This window comes from Coregonus clupeaformis, chromosome 19 (assembly GCF_020615455.1).
Source record: "Coregonus clupeaformis isolate EN_2021a chromosome 19, ASM2061545v1, whole genome shotgun sequence".
Lineage (NCBI taxonomy): Eukaryota > Metazoa > Chordata > Actinopteri > Salmoniformes > Salmonidae > Coregonus > Coregonus clupeaformis.
In genome coordinates this window covers 54,007,686-54,028,804 of record NC_059210.1, presented here as the reverse complement: position 1 = coordinate 54,028,804, position 21,119 = coordinate 54,007,686, and the positions used below count along the sequence as shown (strand labels likewise).

The following is a 21,119-nucleotide window of genomic DNA, read 5'->3' as shown; positions in this document are numbered from 1 at the left end:
CTCTGCTCTGCATATTTATGAAACCCAGCCTAGCAGGGGGCTGTCCCAAATGGCACCCTATTCCCTATAAAGTCCAGGGCCCATTAGGCTCTATTTAAAAGTAGTTCACTATATAGGGAATATGGTGCCATTTTGGACACAGCCCAGGAGACAGCCAAATGCGTGTGCCATAATGTTTCATCACACTACCTAAAATCAGCACCAAATGTGATAGGCTGCCTGTCTGGCAGCAGTGTCGGGGGATGATATAAGAGAAATATATAAAGATATTTAACCATAGAGAGATAACAATATACGATTGTTCCAGGGGATATACTCTGAGGAAAAAGTTAATTGAAAGATCTTTATGATGGGAGGTTGTGAGGGGACAAAAGTATTTTGAGGGGCGATAGGGGACTTCTTCCATTTACTAATCGTTTTTTTCGGTCCTTTTTAATTCTTCAATTTACCATTGAGATGACAATTTTTGCCTCACCACTAACATAATATCAAACTAATATTCTCTACACAACACCAGGCAGAAACCCAAAATCAATGACTTATTAGGCAACGACACAGAAACGGACAAATAACATCTACTGAGGGTTTAACATTTGTCCAAATGGGTATTGTTGTGCTGTAGCCTGTTCCCAGATCTGTTTGTGCTGTGTAGCCAACTCCTTCAGTCATTAACATGCGACAAGACCATAGTAGTTGGCAAGACAGCACAAACTGATCTGGGACCAGGCTAGCTACACAGTACTTCCGATCTCATATCAGTGTTGTGACAAAACCTTTATCTCCATCAAGTGTCATTCATGAGTCTAGCATCTATTAATTCCTTAATCATCCCTCCTAGGCGTGTTTCAAGTCTCAGTCTAATTCCTACCTAGTTAACATTGTCTGTCTCAGCCACCGTCATTAAGAGAGTGGAGATTCATCATGGAGCTAAATATGGGCCATGATGTGTTCTGATAGAGTATGGAGGACTGACTGGGGATACTCCGAGCATGTGCTGACCAACTGGCAAGTGTCTTCACTGACATTTTCAACATGTCCCTGACTGAGTCTGTAATACCAACATGTTTCAAGCAGACCACCATAGTCCCCGTGCCCAAGGACTCTAAGATAACCTGCCTAAATGACTACCGACCCGTAGCACTGACGTCTGTAGCCATGAAGTGCTTTGAAAGGCTGGTCATGGCTCACATCAACAGCATTATCCCAGAAACCCTAGACCCACTCCAATTTGCATACCGCCCCAACAGATCCACAGATGATGCAATCTCTATCGCACTCCACACTGCCCTTTCCCACCTGGACAAGAGGAACACCTACGTGAGAATGCTATTCATTGACTACAGCTCAGCATTCAACACCATAGTGCCCTCTAAGCTCATCACTAAGCTAAGGATCCTGGGACTAAACACCTCCCTCTGCAACTGGATCCTGGACTTCCTGACGGGCCGCCCCCAGGGGTAAGGGTAGGTAACAACACATCTGCCACACTGATCCTCAACACGGGGCCCCTCAGGGGTGCGTGCTCAGTCCCCTCCTGTACTCTCTGTTCACCCATGACTGCATGGCCAGGCACGACTCCAACACCATCATTAAGTTTGCCGACGACACAACAGTGGTAGGCCTGATCACCCGACAACGATGAGACAGCCTATAGGGAGGAGGTCAGAGATCTGGCCGTGTGGTGCCAGGACAACAACCTCTCCCTCAACGTGACCAAGACAAAGGAGATGATTGTGGACTACAGGAAAAAAAAGAGGACTGAGCACGCCCCCATTCTCATCGACAGGGGCTGTAGTGGAACAGGTTGAGAGCTTCAAGTTCCTTGGTGTCCACATCACCAACAAACTATCATGGTCCAAACACACCAAGACAGTCGTGAAGAGGGCACGACAAAGCCTATTCCCCCTCAGGAGACTAAAAGATTTGGCATGGGTCCTCAGATCCTCAAAAAATTCTACAGCTGCACCATCGAGAGCATCCTGACTGGTTGCATCACCGCCTGGTATGGCAACTGCTTGGCCTCCGACCGCAAGGCACTACAGAGGGTAGTGCGTACGGCCCAGTACATCACTGGGGCAAAGCTTCCTGCCATCCAGGACCTCTATACCAGGCGGTGTCAGAGGAAGGCCCTCAAAATTGTCAAAGACTCCAGCCACCCTAGTCATAGACTGTTCTCTCTGCTACCGCACGGCAAGCGGTACCGGAGTGCCAAGTCTAGGTCCAAAAGACTTCTCAACAGCTTCTACCCCCAAGCCATAAGACTCTGAACAGCTAATCATGGCTACCCGGACTATTTGCACTGCCCCCCACCCCATCCTTTTTACGCTGCTGCTACTCTGTTAAGTATTTATGCATAGTCACTTTAACTCTACCCACATGTACATATTACCTCAACTACCTCAACTAGCCGGTGCCCCCGCACATTGACTCTGCAACGGTATCCCCCTGTATATATAGCCTCCCTACTGTCACTTTATTTTACTTCTGCTCTTTTTTTTCCTCAACACTTTTTTTGTTGTTGTTTTATTCTTACTTTTTTTGTTTAAAAGAAATGCACGGTTGGTTAAGGGCTGTAAGTAAGCATTTCACTGTAATGTCTGCACCTGTTGTATTCGGCGCATGTGACCAATAAAATTTGATTTGATTTGATTTGATTTGAGAGGGGTCTGTTACTGCAGGGGTGAGGTAAACACATGGAGGGGTAAACACATGCATGGACTCTTCATAACCAGTAGGGGGAGTAAGATCACAACTCAATCTATGGACAGGCTTATAGGAAGGAAAAGAACTGCTACAGTACAACCCATAGACAGTCATTGGGTACTTATAAACCATATTATAAGTTATTCATGTAAGATGGCTCATGACTGCAATTTTTCCCATAGTATTGATAATGTCATACAAAAGCAAACCAGATAATACAATAATGTTCTCTGGCTGAGTACAATTAATTACTGCTGTTGTATAATAGAAATGATGTAAATGCCTGACAACATACCAGACACTTTAGGGCTTTTGACTAGCTAGTGAGTGGATTGTTGTTGATCGAGAACAGTGGGAGTAGAAGGAGAGATATCTAAATAAAGCCAAAGATATGAATGATTCAACAGTGCTGAGCCATGTCTGCATAGAACAGTAGAGAGAGGGAGAGAGAAAGAAAGAGAGAGGGAGGGGGTAGAGAGGGAGGGAGGAGGGTAGAGAGGTAGGGAGAGGGTAGAGAGGGAGGGAGGAGGGTAGAGAGGTTGACAGGAGGGGTAGAGAGGGAGATAAGAGCGTCTGCTAAATGACAAAAAAAAAAAAAAAAAAGGGAGAGAGGAGGGGTAGAGAGGGAGAGAGGAGGGTAGAGAGGGAGAGAGAGGAGGGGTAGCGAGGGAGAGAGAGGAGGGGTAGCGAGGGAGAGAGAGGAGGGGTAGAGAGGGAGAGAGGAGGGGTAGAGAGGGAGAGAGAGGAGGGGTAGAGAGGGAGAGAGAGGAGGGGTAGAGAGGAGGGGTAGAGAGGGGGAGAGAGGAGGGGTAGAGAGAGGAGGGGTAGAGGGGGAGAGAGGAGGGGTAGAGAGAGGAGGGGAGAGGGGGAGAGAGGAGGGGTAGAGGGGGAGAGAGGAGGGGTAGAGAGGGGGAGAGAGGAGGGGTAGAGAGGGGGAGAGAGGAGGGGTAGAGAGGGGGAGAGAGGAGGGTAGAGAGGGGGAGAGAGGAGGGGTAGAGAGGGAGAGAGAGGAGGGGTAGAGAGGGAGAGAGGAGGGTAGAGAGGGAGAGAGAGGATGGGTAGCGAGGGAGAGAGAGGAGGGGTAGCGAGGGAGAGAGAGGAGGGGTAGAGAGGGAGAGAGAGGAGGGGTAGAGAGGGAGAGAGAGGAGGGGTAGAGAGGGAGAGAGAGGATGGGTAGAGAGGGAGAGAGGATGGGTAGAGAGGGAGAGAGGAGGGGTAGAGAGGGAGAGAGAGGAGGGGTAGAGAGGGAGAGAGAGGAGGGGTAGAGAGGGAGAGAGAGGATGGGTAGAGAGGGAGAGAGGAGGGGTAGAGAGGGAGAGAGAGGAGGGGGTAGAGAGGGAGAGAGGAGGGTAGAGAGGGAGAGAGGAGGGTAGAGGGAGAGAGAGGAGGAGTAGAGAGGGAGAGAGAGGAGGGGTAGAGAGGGAGAGAGAGGATGGGTAGAGAGGGAGAGAGAGGATGGGTAGAGAGGGAGAGAGGAGGGGGAGAGAGGGAGAGAGAGGAGGGGGAGAGAGGGAGAGAGAGGAGGGGTAGAGAGGGAGAGAGAGGATGGGTAGAGAGGGAGAGAGGAGGGGTAGAGAGGGAGAGAGAGGAGGGGTAGAGAGGGAGAGAGGAGGGTAGAGAGGGAGAGAGGAGGGGTAGAGAGGGAGAGAGGAGGGGGTAGAGAGGGAGAGAGAGGAGGGGTAGAGAGGGAGAGAGAGGATGGGTAGAGAGGGAGAGAGGAGGGGTAGAGAGGGAGAGAGAGGAGGGGTAGAGAGGGAGAGAGGAGGGGTAGAGAGGGAGAGAGAGGAGGGGTAGAGAGGGAGAGAGGAGGGGTAGAGAGGGAGAGAGAGGAGGGGTAGAGAGGGAGAGAGAGGAGGGGTAGAGAGGGAGAGAGGAGGGTAGAGGGAGAGAGAGGAGGGTAGAGAGGGAGAGAGAGGAGGGGTAGAGAGGGAGAGAGAGGAGGGGTAGAGAGGGGAGAGAGGATGGGTAGAGAGGGAGAGAGAGGATGGGTAGAGAGGGAGAGAGAGGAGGGGGTAGAGAGGGAGAGAGGAGGGGTAGAGAGGGAGAGAGGAGGGGTAGAGAGGGAGAGAGAGGAGGGGTAGAGAGGGAGAGAGGAGGGTAGAGAGGGAGAGAGAGGAGGGGTAGAGAGGAGGGAGGGGTAGAGAGGGAGAGAGAGGAGGGGTAGAGAGGGAGAGAGGAGGGGTAGAGAGGGAGAGAGAGGAGGGGTAGAGAGGGAGAGAGAGGAGGGGTAGAGAGGGAGAGAGAGGATGGGTAGAGAGGGAGAGAGGAGGGGTAGAGAGGGAGAGAGAGGAGGGGTAGAGAGGGAGAGAGGAGGGTAGAGAGGGAGAGAGGAGGGGAGAGGGAGAGAGAGGAGGGGTAGAGAGGGAGAGAGAGGAGGGGTAGAGAGGGAGAGAGGAGGGGTAGAGAGGGAGAGAGAGGAGGGGTAGAGAGGGAGAGAGGAGGGGGTAGAGAGGGAGAGAGAGGAGGGGTAGAGAGGGGGAGAGAGTAGGGGTAGAGAGGGAGAGAGAGGAGGGGGTAGAGAGGGAAGAGAGGAGGGGTAGAGAGGGAGAGAGAGGAGGGGTAGAGAGGGAGAGAGAGGAGGGGTAGAGAGGGAGAGAGGGGAGAGAGGGAGAGAGGAGGGGTAGAGAGGGAGAGAGGGGGTAGAGAGGGAGAGAGAGGAGGGGTAGAGAGGGAGAGAGGAGGGTAGAGAGGGAGAGAGAGGAGGGGTAGAGAGGGAGAGAGGAGGGGTAGAGAGGGAGAGAGGAGGGGTAGAGAGGGAGAGAGAGGAGGGGTAGAGAGGGAGAGAGGAGGGTAGAGAGGGAGAGAGAGGAGGGGTAGAGAGGGAGAGAGGAGGGGTAGAGAGGGAGAGAGGAGGGGTAGAGAGGGAGAGAGAGGAGGGGTAGAGAGGGAGAGAGAGGATGGGTAGAGAGGGAGAGAGGAGGGGGTAGAGAGGGAGAGAGAGGAGGGGTAGAGAGGGAGAGAGGAGGGTAGAGAGGGAGAGAGGAGGGTAGAGGAGAGAGAGGAGGGGTAGAGAGGGAGAGAGAGGGGAGAGAGGGAGAGAGGAGGGTAGAGAGGGAGAGAGAGGAGGGGTAGAGAGGGAGAGAGGAGGGGTAGAGAGGGAGAGAGAGGAGGGGTAGAGAGGGGGAGAGAGGAGGGTAGAGAGGGAGAGAGAGGAGGGGTAGAGAGGGAGAGAGGAGGGGTAGAGAGGGAGAGAGAGGAGGGGTAGAGAGGGAGAGAGGAGGGTAGAGAGGGAGAGAGGAGGGTAGAGGGAGAGAGAGGAGGGGTAGAGAGGGAGAGAGGAGGGGTAGAGAGGGAGAGAGGAGGGTAGAGAGGGGGAGAGAGGAGGGGTAGCGAGGGAGAGAGAGGAGGGGTAGAGAGGGGGAGAGAGGAGGGGTAGAGGGGGAGAGAGGAGGGGTGTAGAGGGGGAGAGAGGAGGGGTAGAGAGGGGGAGAGAGGAGGGGTAGAGAGGGGGAGAGAGGAGGGGTAGAGAGGGAGAGAGAGGATGGGTAGAGAGGGGGGTAGAGGGAGAGAGGAGGGTAGAGGGAGAGAGAGGAGGGGTAGAGAGGGGGAGAGAGGAGGGGTAGAGAGGGAGAGAGGAGGGGTAGAGAGGGAGAGAGAGGAGGGGTAGAGAGGGAGAGAGAGGAGGGGTAGAGGGAGAGAGGAGGGGTAGAGAGGGAGAGAGGAGGGGTAGAGAGGGGGGTAGAGGGAGAGAGGAGGGGTAGAGAGGGGGGTAGAGAGGGGGTAGAGAAAGTAGTCCTGGCTCAAGGGATCACATGAGAAAATAGAGGGGTGCCAGGGGGAGGATAACAAGGAATGGAACGCATAGCTAGGCAAAAGTATGATTCATCAACACTTATCCAGCAGAGAGACAGGTGAAGTGAGCAAGCCTTTCAATAAAACAGTATCTAAACTCGTATACAGGGCTGATGCCAGTGGCATATTTTTCAAGGTTGCCTACTCCACCACACAAATTAGAATGCAGCAATGAACAGAAGAACGAGTGAGACAAAATAATGTCACTCTCCCAGAAGCCTTCATAGTCCCTGTCAAAAAGATACACCAGGAGTGTGTGTGTGTATGCGTCCGCCCTAGATTGCTCTGAGAATGACCACTATGAAATCACCCCTCTATTGTATTTACACCCTGATTTTGACTGATGCCAACCATCTGAAAATGGACTTCGATTACCCACTGAATGGGACAACTCATCATCAACGATGACTCTATTGGCCATTAGGCTGAGTAGCGCTGATCTAGAATCAGGTCTCCCCTGTCCATATTATATTTTTCAAAAAAAAAGTAAAGCTCTTTAGTGTCTTTGTGAATACGGGCCCAGGTTTAGCTAACAGTGTGGATGACCCTGCATGGAAGATGGCATCTGGCCCTTCTCATGTAGACTCACTGACTAACTCCAATACTTGTCCCTCAGTGTTAGTCATAAGTAAAGCCAGGTACACATAACTTTTTTTCCTCTATTGGAACTCATTCTAGATTCATCTCCATTCCACAGAATGTTTATATTTGTACATTTTATTTTTTTACGTGCATCTACCTAATGTAATGTAGCCCTTTTGCCTTTTAAACTGTCGTTGACCACAGAGTACAGTGGAGTCGGAAGAGGGTGTGGTGGTGGTAGTCCAAGCCAGAGCCACCGACTGGCAGACAGACCCATAAATCAAGCAGTTATTGGCTTGGCTGTCTTTCATTAGTGAGATGCCTGAGAATATTCCACAGTGAGACGTCAAGGTGTGCTGTTCCAGTAGGCTACGGTGTGTTTGTGTGTGTGTGTGTGTGTGTGTGTGTGTGTGTGTGTGTTTGGCATGCAACGTAAAACAGAAATGCGCGTTTCTTGTTGGACAAGTCCAAGTAGTCCCCCCAATGTTTCAGTCCGTATTCTTCTGTTTGGTGCCTAATAAATACTGCCTAACTAGGTAAGGTTGAGGTAAGATGTGGTTGAACTCACCTGCCAATGTAGGCGTCAGAGATCCTGGTGTCCGTAGGAGAGCTCATGTCTTTTCCTGAACACTTGTCCTCAGCTCCATGACCGCTGCTGGCCTCACTGTCAGCCTTTTGACTCAGCGTGTCTGAGAAATTATCATCCCTGTGACACGCACACATACACGCACAGGTGCGCGCACACACACACACACACAAAAGAAGACAAAAATCCATGCAATTTTATGCAACAATAATTTAGAAGGCGGCGACATCTGACACCACAGTGAATAGTTTAGAAGATGAAGGCATCTGAAACCACAGTGAATAGTTTAGAAGATGAAGGCATCTGACACCACAGTGAATAGTTTAGAAGATGAAGGCATCTGACACCACAGTGAATAGTTTAGAAGATGAAGGCATCTGATACCACAGTGAATAGTTTAGAAGATGAAGGCATCTGATAACACAGTGCATTGAGTTCAGTCAAGCATTCCTAACTAGCCTCTCCTCCAGGCTCATGTTGACTCATAGGCCTGGATCTATTACCCTTCCATTAGTAGTGGTGTGTCCAGGGCTGCCAGGCAGCATGACCAGAGCCAGGTGTATGGGTTATCTCATTGGGCTGTGTGTGTGACTGAGCTGAGCGCTAGCTGCATACACTATAGTTGGTGCCTGATCTTGTCAGGTGGCAGCAATCAGAGCTGCTTAGTAGCCACATAGCCTGGTAGAGTGGGGACTAATGGACTGGACTGGCTGATAAACCACCTAGGGTTACAAAGCGCAGGAATATTACCGGTCATTTTCTAATTTTACTAGTAAACTACTGGTAAATTACCAGGAGTTTTGCAATCCTACACACACACCACATGTGCACGCATGCTACACACACAAGTATCACAAGAAGGATGACTGAGGCCCAGCAATCTGATACGCAAAGCTCATCTTACTGTATTTCACCCAAGTGCTTCTATACACAGAGTATACAAAACATTAAGAACACCGGCTCTTTCCATGACAGACTGACCAGGTGAAAGCGATGATCCCTTATTGATGTCACTTGTTAAATCCACTGGATTGTGTATGGATTGTGTCAGAGGGTGAATGGGCAAGTCCCTTTGAACAGGGTATGGTAGTAGGTGCCAGGCACACCGGTTTGTGTCAAGAACTGCAACGCTGCTATGTTTTTCACGCTCAACAGTTTCCTGTGTGTATCAAGAATCGTCCACCACCCAAAGGACATCCAGCCAACTTGACACAACTGTGGGCATTGGAGTCAACATTGGCCCTGTGGAACGCTTTCGACACACACACCTTGTAGAGTCCATGGCCCAACGAATTGAGGCTGTTCTGGGGGTAAAACTCAATATTAGGAAGGTGTTCCTAATGTTTGGTAAACTCAGTGTATGCTGCACTGTGAATTTTTTCCTGGCCCCATAGCTCAGCTCTGAAAGATGATACCCTTTTATGGGGGCCGTGTGTCTCAACACTGTCTCTGAGCCTCCACACACCAGTACAGTATGCTAGGCTATGCTACGGGACACCCGGCTGGAAATTCTCTGGGTCGTTCCATTAACTAAGAAAACAGCCATCAGCGCCGGGTCCTCCCCCAGTGAATTATTGATACAGGCACATGTAGGGACAGCTGGAAAAGGACCTGCAGCACTAACAAAGGAGGAGAGCTTTATACATGCGTTTCTCTGGCCAGCTACTAAACAATGTCGAGTGTCTTTCTCGGGGGTAATTAAGAGGGTGACAGAGGGCAGAAGGGGTAATTAAGGACCCTTAGAGAACACTTGTTCATCATAGAATGGGTAGGACAGACAGAGGCCCCCAGCCCAGGACCCTGCTTCACACAGCCCTAGAGCCTTGGCCCCTCAGAGTCACTGTCAGTGAGAAAAAGCAGTGATTAATTCAGAGGAAGAACATTAAAGATGGACAGGTAATGTCACTTACACTCTGAAAAGGAACCCCAAATGGGATTAAGGGAGGGTGGGTCTTCTCTGTTAAGAGTGAAAATAAAATACTAAATACAATGTGATTGAGTGACTGATTGGTCAGTTATGTGAGTGAGCAATAGCTTGAACAGGACACAAGTTGTAATGAGGAGTCCCCTTCAAGGAAGTGGAACATTTACTGCATACAAGAGTCCTCTCTAAACAGCAGTCTTATGTATTGTTAAGGGAGTAGTGGTCTAGACTTCAAGGATGAGGACATAATGTGCAAGTACCATTATTGGAGTGCAACTACAAATCCTGCCCCACTAACGATTCCTGTGCAAAACCACTTGTCTGGATTGTAGTCTTAAAAAAACGTTTAACTTTTAACTCAACATATTATAATGTCACCAGATTGATTTATATTACTTGTCCCTGATGTCTGAAATGGAGTAAGAATATGTACATAATATATGTGATAGTATCTCCTCTATAAGCTGTCTGTGTATCTCTATGGGCTGCATACTCACATGTCCTGCACCACGATGTACTGGTGAGGTACCAGGCCGTCAATGCCGTTGTGCCGTCCCTCCCACCAGTCGTCCGATGCCCGCTGGTACAGCAGCAGGGAGGCGCCTTTCTTGAAGCACAGCTCTCTGGCCGAACGCCCCACGTAGTCAAACTTGGCAATCGCTTCGATGGGCTCACCCTCTGCAGAAGAAACAAGGAGAACAGTCAGGTATGTCAAACGTCTGATAAAGTACATGAAGGAACCCATTACAATTTTTTTTTAAATAAGTGCTGTCAGAGTATAAACATTTCTGGCAATTACAGTGGGGAAAAAAAGTATTTAGTCAGCCACCAATTGTGCAAGTTCTCCCACTTAAAAAGATGAGAGCGGCCTGTAATTTTCATCATAGGTACACGTCAACTATGACAGACAAAATGAGGGAAAAAAATCCAGAAAATCACATTGTAGGATATTTAATGAATTTATTTGCAAATTATGGTGGAAAATAAGTATTTGGTCAATAACAAAAGTTTCTCAATACTTTGTTATATACCCTTTGTTGGCAATGACACAGGTCAAACGTTTTCTGTAAGTCTTCACAAGGTTTTCACACACTGTTGCTGGTATTTTGGCCCATTCCTCCATGCAGATCTCCTCTAGAGCAGTGATGTTTTGGGGCTGTCGCTGGGCAACACGGACTTTCAACTCCCTCCAAATATTTTCTATGGGGTTGAGATCTGGAGACTGGCTAGGCCACGCCAGGACCTTGAAATGCTTCTTACGAAGCCACTCCTTCGTTGCCCGGGCGGTGTGTTTGGGATCATTGTCATGCTGAAAGACCCAGCCACGTTTCATCTTCAATGCCCTTGCTGATGGAAGGAGGTTTTCACTCAAAATCCCATTCATTCAGTCCTTTACACGGATCAGTCATCCTGGTCCCTTTGCAGAAAAACAGCCCCAAAGCATGATGTTTCCACCCCCATGCTTCACAGTAGGTATGGTGTTCTTTGGATGCAACTCCGCATTCTTTGTCCTCCAAACACGACAAGTTGAGTTTTTACCAAAAAGTTCTATTTTGGTTTCATCTGACCATATGACATTCTCCCAATCCTCTTCTGGATCATCCAAATGCACTCTAGCAAACTTCAGATGGGCCTGGACATGTAATGGCTTAAGCAGGGGGACACGTCTGGCACTGCAGTATTTGAGTCCCTGGCGGCGTAGTGTGTTACTGATGGTAGGCTTTGTTACTTTGGTCCCAGCTCTCTGCAGGTCATTCACTAGGTCACTAGGACCGCTCCTGTCTCAGCCTCCAGTATTTATGCTGCAGTAGTTTATGTGTCGGGGGGCTGGGGTTAGTTGGTTATACCTGGAGTACTTCTCCTGTCTTATCCAGTGTCCTGTGTGAATTTAAGTATGCTCTCTCTAATTCTCTCGTTCTCTCTTTCTCTCTGAGAACCTGAGCCCTAGGACCATACGTCAGGACTACCGGGCATGATGACACCTGCTGTCCCCAGTCCGCCTGGCCTTGCTGCTATTCCAGTTTCAACTGTTCTGCCTGCGGCCCTACGAAACCCCTACCTGTCCCAGACCTGCTGTTTTCAACTCTAAATGATCGGCTATGAAAAGCCAACTGAGAGACCTGAGCCCTAGGACCATACGCCGGACTACCGGCCGTGGTGACTCCTTGCTGTCCCCAGTCCGCCTGGCCTTGCTGCTATTCCAGTTTAAACTGTTCTGCCTGCGGTTATGGAACCCCTACCTGTCCCAGACCTGCTGTTTTAAACTCTAATGATCGGCTATGAAAAAGCCAACTGAGATTTATTCCTGATTATTATTTGACCATGCTTGTCACTTATGAACATTTTTGAACATCTTGGCATGGTTCTGTTATAATCTCCACCCGGCACAGCCAGAAGAGGACTGGCCACCCTCATAGCCTGGTTCCTCTCTAGGTTTCTTCCTAGGTTTTGCCTTTCTAGGGAGTTTTCCTAGCCACCGTGCTTCTACACCTGCATTACTAGCTGTTTGGGGTTTTAGGCTGGGTTTCTGTACAGCACTTCGAGATATTAGCTGATGTAAGAAGGGCTATATAAAATAAAATTGATTGATTGATTGATAGGGTCCCCCCTGTGGTTCTGGGATTTTTGCTCACCATTCTTGTGATCATTTTGACCCCATGGGGTGAGATCTTGCGTGGAGCCCCAGATCGAGGGAGATTATCAGTGGTCTTGTATGTCTTCCATTTCCTAATAATTGCTCCCACAGTTGATTTCTTCAAACCAAGCTGCTTACCTATTGCAGATTCAGTCTTCCCAGCCTGGTGCAGGTCTACAATTTTGTTTCTGGTGTCCTTTGACAGCTCTTTGGTCTTGGCCATAGTGGAGTTTGGAGTGTGACTGTTTGAGGTTGTGGACAGGTGTCTTTTATACTGATAACAAGTTCAAACAGGTGCCATTAATACAGGTAACGAGTGGAGGACAGAGGAGCCTCTTAAAGAAGAAGTTACAGGTCTGTGAGAGCCAGAAATCTTGCTTGTTTGTAGGTGACCAAATACTTATTTTCCACCATAATTTGCAAATAAATTCATTAAAAATCCTACAATGTGATTTTCTGGAGAAAAAAAATCTCAATTTGTCTGTCATAGTTGACGTGTACCTATGACGAAAATTACAGGCCTCTCTCATCTTTTTAAGTGGGAGAACTTGCACAATTGGTGGCTGACTAAATACTTTTTTCCCCCACTGTATATGTCAGTATTATGTATGTCACGATTATGTATGTCTGAATTATGTCACAAATGGGTCTGGTATTATCGACCTATCATTGAAAGCAGCAGTCAGTCAGCCTATTTTAGTCAGTGTCAATAACAACTGAGCTACACACATACAATAGAGCACCCTGGACAACAGACCCTGAAGGCCCTGAACAGGGATAATTATAGTTCTTAGTGAAAGGAGATCTATACTGCTCAGTACAGTATGTTAGCCAGACTATGGACTTCTGCTGAGGTTAGACTACTAGACAATAGAGAGTCTGTATCCAAACTACAAGCTATCACAAAGACCTATGGCAATTCTGCATGGGATGTCTGAGTGAGGACAGTGTTAATAAGATAAACCCAATACAAACACTGTCATCTGCTTTTTGTTGTGAGTGTCTATGTTGTGAGTACATTACCACACCACATATAGTTTATATAATGTTGTTAGAAACCTTTATCACATAGCCCCTTGTAACGCAGTCAGTATCACACTAAGACATAGCCGTTTCTGCTGCCAGGTGAGCTAAAAACATCAAGGAACAGTCATATGGGCCTTTCCTCTTAGGTGGCGTCAGCCATGACTCCCGACCAATGACGATACAGCAATCGTCATTGGTCAGTTTCCTTCCACCCCCAACCACCCTCCAAGAACATCCAACCACCAGAACCCATTAAGCCAGACAGGGGTCCCTGCTGCTCCCTCCCACAGCAAGGCTTCCTTGATAAGAGGTATCAGTGGAGAAGCACCACAGAGCTCAGATAGCAGGAAACCAGAGCAGCATGTGTGAAAAGCCACCATGATATTCTTTTCACACAAACAACTCAGTGAGATTCCCTGATGAGCATCCTGGTGAGAGGAGCAGTGGAGAGGACAGTGTTTCCAAATGGAGTTAACATGCATCTTGGTTCTCTTGTTTTTTCTCCCTCTCTCCCCTCTCTGCCGTGGGGAATGACAGGTGTGTTGTGGAGTCAATAAGATGTGACAGACAGGAATTTGATCTGTCTGATTACATTTTAAATTTCATAGTGTGCACGCTCATAGACAAGGACGCTCAGACGTGCGTGCACGCATACACAAAAATAGCTGAACTGAAAAGGTCAGAGGGTCTGATATAGCAGTGTAGGATGTAGGATGCTGGTACACCCCAGTGGAGTAGTCCCATGGCTCGCTCTGCTCATGATGCGAATAGGGACCACCACCTTGGAGTGAGATACGGATACAATTGATAACGTGAGAGGCAGAAAAGAAAAGAAGCAGCTAGGCAGGCCCCAATGAATTCTCTCTCACTCTCTCTGTAAATACATCTAAAATCCTGCTTATCTGCTACAGGACATGCTGAGCAGAGACAGAGGGGGGTCATAGGGGAAGAGTAATGACCTGTTCAGTGTATACTACACTGGGTAAAGAGAATGCACTACTCCAACCATGGCTGTCCAACATACAGCAAAAAAAAAGCTTTACATGAAACAGCTTTTGCACTCTGAGATAAAATCAATGTGCCAGCTCATTCACCTTTGACCCTATAGTGTTTTACCAGCAGAGGGAAGGAACATCAATGTATTGACAGAGAGTGAGAAATGGGTGTCTAAAAAAAGGACACTGTCACTCGCAGTCATATTACTCGACGATGTCATGCATGTCATTGCCGACCAGAAACTTTTTACAGGAGTTGATGGAATGCAGTTAATTAAAATTGAGTACTGTCTGTAGTACGTGAAAGAACGAAGGGACACTGGGAAGTGACAACCTATTATGTCTGGGAAATGATCAAGCACCAACAATTCAAACCATTTCCCCTAGTTTTCCCCATGTGATGTTCCCCACATGATGCATGTGTTTCCTATCGCACAGACACACTCACACAGTCTTGTACAGCTAACCTTGTGGGGACATACAATTCAGTCCCATTCAAAATCATATTTTCCCTTAACCCCTAAACCTAACCCTACTCTTACCCTAACCTTAACCCAAAAGCCTAACCTTAACCCTAAACCTAACTCCTAACCCTAAAACTAACCCTAACACTAATTCTAACCTTAACCCTAAACCCCCTAGAAATAGCATTTGATCTCATGGGGACTAACAAAATGTTTACTATTCTTGTGGGGACTTCTGGTCAGGCTGAATCAAGAATAGATAAACACGTCCACACACACACACACTCACGGAGTCAGTTCTGTAAATGTGGACTCTCCAGTTCATCCATAATGGGAGTAAATGGGCTTTAACAGAGGAGAGGGCTTGGCCTTATTGGCTGGTTACAAAAGGTGGCCAATACAACGAGAGCGAACAAAGACATTGAAGCCCTGAAGACAACTAGGATCGAACATTGACGTCAGAACTGTAAATCTGTGTAAGATCCTAAGTATTTTCAACCACTAACTGGAGGACAATAGGTCTGTGAACAGGCTTCAAGAGCCCACAGGGAATGGCAATAACATTGGGGTCAGAAAGGCTTTCCACTCAACCCGACAGGGAGACAATATTTGGACCAAAACCATGGTAGCCCGAGTTAGGTTCATATGGTTTATTAGGCTTGCTTGTCCATAATTAATTGCTTTGCAATGGATAGCTGCCATGTGTGTTTTTACCGTTCTAGAATGGAAAACTATGATGTAGCCTACGTGCTTTAATATGTACCATCAGGTGTCATTCATTAGGGCATTCAATGGAAAATGTTTGCAGTGAAAAATTGTTTTTCTTATTGGATTTCTTATGTCCAAGCAGTCAGTCCCTCCCCCGTTTTATTATTTTGCCCCAGGTGTCTTAATTTGTTAGAATGGGCATAAATGTGTCTGACTCTGAAAGAGGATGTGCTAGCAAGGCTACAGTATGTTATGAGAAGTGATGGCCTACATTTCCATCCTGGAGCTCTTGTATAAATTCTGTTTAAAGGACATCTAAAAACACTTTCAGACCTAAACGGAAAGGGATTTTTGCCTGTTATTATGATTAGGCTACTAATGTGTGCTTTTATTATTACCACGGAAACGGGTTGGGCTCCATTGTAGCCGTCCACATTGTCTGCTCTCCAACACAATTTTGAAAGTTTTTGTAACGTAGTTTTACAGCATTTTTGTAACGTTTTTGTTACGTAGTTGTACAGCGTTTTTGTAAAATGTTTTATGTACAGTGCCTTCAGAAAGTATTCATACCCCTTGACTTATTTCACATTGTTGTGTTTTGAATTCAAAATGGATTAAATAGATTTCTCACCCATCTACACACAATACCCCATAATGATAAAGTGAAAACATGTTTTTATAAATTTGTGCAAATGTATTAAAATTAAATACTTTAAGTATTCATACCCGAGTCAATACATGTTAGAATCACCTTCGCCAGCGATTACAGCTGTGAGTCTTACTGGGCATGTCTCTAAGAGCTTTGCACACTTGGATCGCACAATATTTGCACATTATTCTTTTAAAAATTCTTCAGGCTCTGTCAAGTTGGTTGTTGATCATTGCTAGACAGTCATTTTCAAGTCTTGCCATAGATTTAAGCCGATTTAAGTCAAAACTGTAACTAAGCCACACAGGAACATTCAATGTCGTCCTGGTAAGCAACTCCAGTGTATATTTGGCCTTATGTTTTAGGTTATTGTCATGCTGAAAGGTGAATTTGTCTCCCAGTGTCTGTTGGAAAGCAGACTGAACCAGGTTTTCCTCTAAGATTTTGCCTGTGCTCAGCTCTATTCCGTTTATTTTTATCCCCCAAATAACCTCTCTAGTCCTTGCCGATGACAAGCATACCCATAACATGATGCAGCCACCAGCATGCTTGAAAATATGAAGAGTGGTACTCAGTGATGTGTTGGATTTGCCCCAAACATAATGCTTTGTATTCAGGACATAAAGTACATTTATTTGCCAATTCTCTTGCAGTTTTATTCTCTACAAAATTTCTAAAAACATAATTCCATTTTGACATTATGGGGTATTGTGTTTAGGCTAATGACCCAAAATCTAAATTCAATCCATTTTAAATTCAGGCTGTAACAACAAAATGTGGAAAAAAAGGCGTGTGAATACTTTCTGAAGGCACTGTAGTTGTACAGCGTTTTTTAAAACGTTTCCCTGAGAAGCAACCCGTTTCTGGCCTACTCAGCCAACCTGACCCCTCTGTAGCCCACGGAGGAGGTGAGTCACTGTATTTGATTTGGAACAGACCAACTCCATCGCATGCCCCTCGTCTGAGACCGGGTCCAACAGACCAGCTGGAAGAGCAGACATCTCAACTCACACATTTTACTTAGTCTGAGAAGTATATAGTTCCCTGGCCTGCAGTGCAGTGTCTCTGAGGTTGGTGTGAGTGAGGCTTATCAAATGAACACATGCTGAAGTAGTTTAAAAGCATAGACAATACAGATGGTATTATTATAGACACAATCATTAATTCTCATCACTCCCCATTCCTATTTGGAGTTCAAAATAATTCCCCCAAAAGTAGTTCTATGCTGGGTATCCTTGAGTGACCAACCCATGGGATTAGGGCTCGTTGAAATGCTATCGGCTGACCCAAAAACGTAAAGATCTCTCATCACATCACCCGAGGGGTCCGGAGGGATGCAGAAGAGCCCACCAGGGGCCTGGGAGGGGGGTGCTGCTATCACTGTGTGGCCCAGGTCACATGGGGTGTTGGCGACACAGTAGGAATTAGTATATGAATAGATGCCCACATCTCTGGAGCCCAGTTCCCTGCCCCTCCAAGGTCATTCCATTTAACAGGCTGAAAGGCAGGATTATCCACATAGACCAGTGGGCTCTTCAATCAATCAATCAATCAATTTTATTTTATATAGCCCTTCTTACATCAGCTAATATCTCGAAGTGCTGTACAGAAACCCAGCCTAAAACCCCAAACAGCTAGTAATGCAGGTGTAGAAGCACGGTGGCTAGGAAAAACTCCCTAGAAAGGCAAAACCTAGGAAGAAACCTAGAGAGGAACCAGGCTATGAGGGGTGGCCAGTCCTCTTCTGGCTGTGCCGGGTGGAGGTTATAACAGAACCATGCAAGATGTTCAAAAATGTTCATAAGTGACAAGCATGGTCAAATAATAATCAGGAATAAATCTCAGTTGGCTTTTCATAGCCGATCATTAGAGTTTAAAACAGCAGGTCTGGGACAGGTAGGGGGTTCCATAACCGCAGGCAGAACAGTTTAAACTGGAATAGCAGCAAGGCCAGGCGGACTGGGGACAGCAAGGTGTCATCATGCCCGGTAGTCCTGACGTATGGTCCTAGGGCTCAGGTTCTCAGAGAGAAAGAGAGAACGAGAGAATTAGAGAGAGCATACTTAAATTCACACAGGACACTGGATAAGACAGGAGAAGTACTCCAGGTATAACCAACTAACCCCAGCCCCCGGACACATAAACTACTGCAGCATAAATACTGGGAGGCTGAGACAGGAGCGGTCCGGAGACACTGTGGCCCCATCCGAAGAAACCACGGACAGGGCCAAACAGGAAGGATATAACCCCACCCACTCCGCCAAAGCACAGCCCCCGCACCACTAGAGGGATATCCCCAACCACCAACTTACAATCCTGAGACAAGGCCGAGTATAGCCCACAGAGGTCTCCACCACAGCACAAACCAAGGGGGGGCGCTAACCCAGACAGGAAGATCACGTCAGTAACTCAACCCACTCAAGTGACGCACCCTCCCAGGGACGGGCATGAAAGAGCACCAGCAAGCCAGTGACTCAGCCCCTGCAACAGGGTTAGAGGCAGAGAACCCCAGTGGAGAGGGGAACGGCCCGGCAGAGACAGCAAGGGCTGTTCGTTGCTCAGCCTTTCCGTTCACCTTCACACTCTGGGCCAGACTACACCAATCATATGACCTACTGAAGAGATAAGTCTTCAGTAAAGACTTAAAGGTTGAGACCGAGTCTGCGTCTCTCACATGGGTAGGCAGACTGTTCCATAAAAATGGAGATCTATAGGAGAAAGCCCTGCCTCCCGCTGTTTGCTTAGAAATTCTAGGGACAATTAGAGGCCTGCGCTTGTGACCGTAGCGATATTGGTATGTACGGAGGACCAACTCGAAAGATAGGTAGGAGCAAGCCCATGTAACGCTTTATAGGTTAACAGTAAAACCTTGAAATCAGCCCTTGCCTTAACAGGAAGCCAGTGTAGGGAAGCTAGCACTGGAGTAATATGATCAAATTTCTTGGTTCTAGTCAGGATTCTAGGCAGCCGCATTTAGCACTAACTGAAGTTTATTTAGTGCTTTATCCGGGTAGCCGGAAAATAGAGCATTGCAGTAGTCTAATCTAGAAGTAACAAATGCATGTAGGCTCTTGGTTTAACCCTCGCTAGACCACAGCACAGACAGTAGGGAAAGTATTATTCTGGATTTAACCCTCACTAGACCACAGCACAGACACTGGAGAAAGTCTGGATTTAACCCTCACTAGACCACAGCACAGACACTGGAGAAAGTCTGGATTTAACCCTCACTAGACCACAGCACAGACATTTTACATTTACATTTACATTTTAGTCATTTAGCAGACGCTCTTATCCAGAGCGACTTACAGTTAGTGAGTGCATACATTATTTATTTTTTATTTTTTCATACTGGCCCCCCCCGTGGGAATCGAACCCACAACCCTGGCGTTGCAAACGCCATGCTCTACCAACATCCCCTGCCGGCCATTCCCTCCCCTACCCTGGACGACGCTGGGCCAATTGTGCGCCGCCCCATGGGTCTCCCGGTCGCGGCCGGCTACGACGTAGCCTGGATTCGAACCAGGATCTCTAGTGGCACAGCTAGCACTGCGATGCAGTGCCTTAGACCACTGCGCCACTGGAGAAAGTCTGGATTTAACCCTCACTAGACCACAGCACAGACACAGGGGAAAGAAAGTGTATGCTTTTCCCATGACGTTAACATCTGGTATGTAATTACATCATAGGGTTATGAGGGTGCCTGGTTGAAGGGTACTCACCGTCCTCGCTGGTATGCGTCTCAGTGCCTCCCTCATTGTCCACCTCCTCTATGGCCCCATGCTCGCTGTAGGGACTCTCACTGTGGGGGAAGAGACAAAGTCAGAGGTCAGGGTTAGGGGTCAGAGGTTATAGGTTGAGTTCAGGCTACCATGGATACAATTGTACCCCCTACTCAATTTCATCCAGCCTCAGGCTGTATCTTAATAGTTTAAAGTGGATTCCCCCATTTGCCTCCTTTCCTTCTTCGGTAATGATGTGACACAACTGGACTGGCGAAAGCAAATACCTGGTAGTAAGTAGTATGTAAGACTTTTAGTGTAGATCAGGGGTGTCAAACACATTTTTCCCCACAGGCCACATTCAGTCTTCACCGAGGTCCGGAGGGCCGCTGTTAAAGGGGGGCTGAACGCACCGATTCCGCATGTGTTTTTCTGCTGCTCATTAAGAAAAACAAGATTTGGGTCTTGGGGGTGTGGTTCGATGTGGGTGTATAATGTTCGCATATCTTATCCTGGCAGTCACTGTCGTTTGTCCCTCCTGAGTCACGGTAGCAACTACCACTTCCTCAAAATATAAATCAAGAAATCTGTAATTCATTTTGATGTTTTTGCAGAGCAGGTCTTAGTTGCACGATTGTACATCTAGCTAAGCTGTTTGGTGCAGTATCTTTTAAGTAAAAAAATGTGCATGGAAAAAGTCAGTGCACTGCAGACAGTATAAAGTCAGCTGCTTGCTGGCTGCGCTGATGATGAGGTTGTTCTGAGAACAACCTCATCATCAGCAAGCTGTCAAACTAAAATCACTACTAGCTAGCTAGCTAAGTTCCATCTCTGTGTTTGTCAATTAAGCTAACTAGTAGTAACTAGCAGGCACATTGAGCAGGCAGGCCCCGTTAGCTAAATCAGCTTTGTGTTTCATAGCAAATCATGTTATAAAACAGGTTGCGGCAGGACACAAGATGCTCGCGAATGGGTTTTCAATTTTGGAATATTGACCAGTGGCAGTTGGGATGGAAGTGCGCATCATCTCAGTTCTCATTTTGCCCAAAACAGTAGCAGACTCGAATGGTCACTATCAAACACATCAGGAAGTGGCCACTACATTTACATTTTTAGTCATTTAGCAGACGCTCTTATCCAGAGCGACTTACAGGAGCAATTAGGGTTAAGTGCCTTGCTCAAGGGCACATCGACAGATTTTTCACCTAGTCGGCTCGGGGATTAGAACCAGCGACCTTTAGGTTACTGGCACAACGCTCTTAACCACTAAGCTACCTGCCGCCCTACATAAAGGGCTTAGGGACCAATTAACATTGGCTACGTGTTGTCCTAT

General features: G+C 47.4%; 1 protein-coding gene across 3 annotated transcripts in view; it reads right to left on the bottom strand.

The window, feature by feature from the left end:
• The window catches only part of LOC121532278 (SLIT-ROBO Rho GTPase-activating protein 1), a 158,804-nt gene that overhangs the window by 5,122 nt on the left and 132,563 nt on the right, over positions 1-21,119 (bottom strand). For all 3 annotated transcript variants that reach the window (XM_045205016.1, XM_041838124.2, XM_041838125.2), the window contains exons 18-20: positions 19,787-19,866; positions 10,085-10,265; positions 7,646-7,783 (exon numbers count right to left, since the gene is read on the bottom strand). In XM_045205016.1, the coding sequence (XP_045060951.1) occupies positions 7,646-7,783; positions 10,085-10,265; positions 19,787-19,866 (399 nt within the window). The remainder of the gene's footprint in view (positions 1-7,645; positions 7,784-10,084; positions 10,266-19,786; positions 19,867-21,119) is intronic.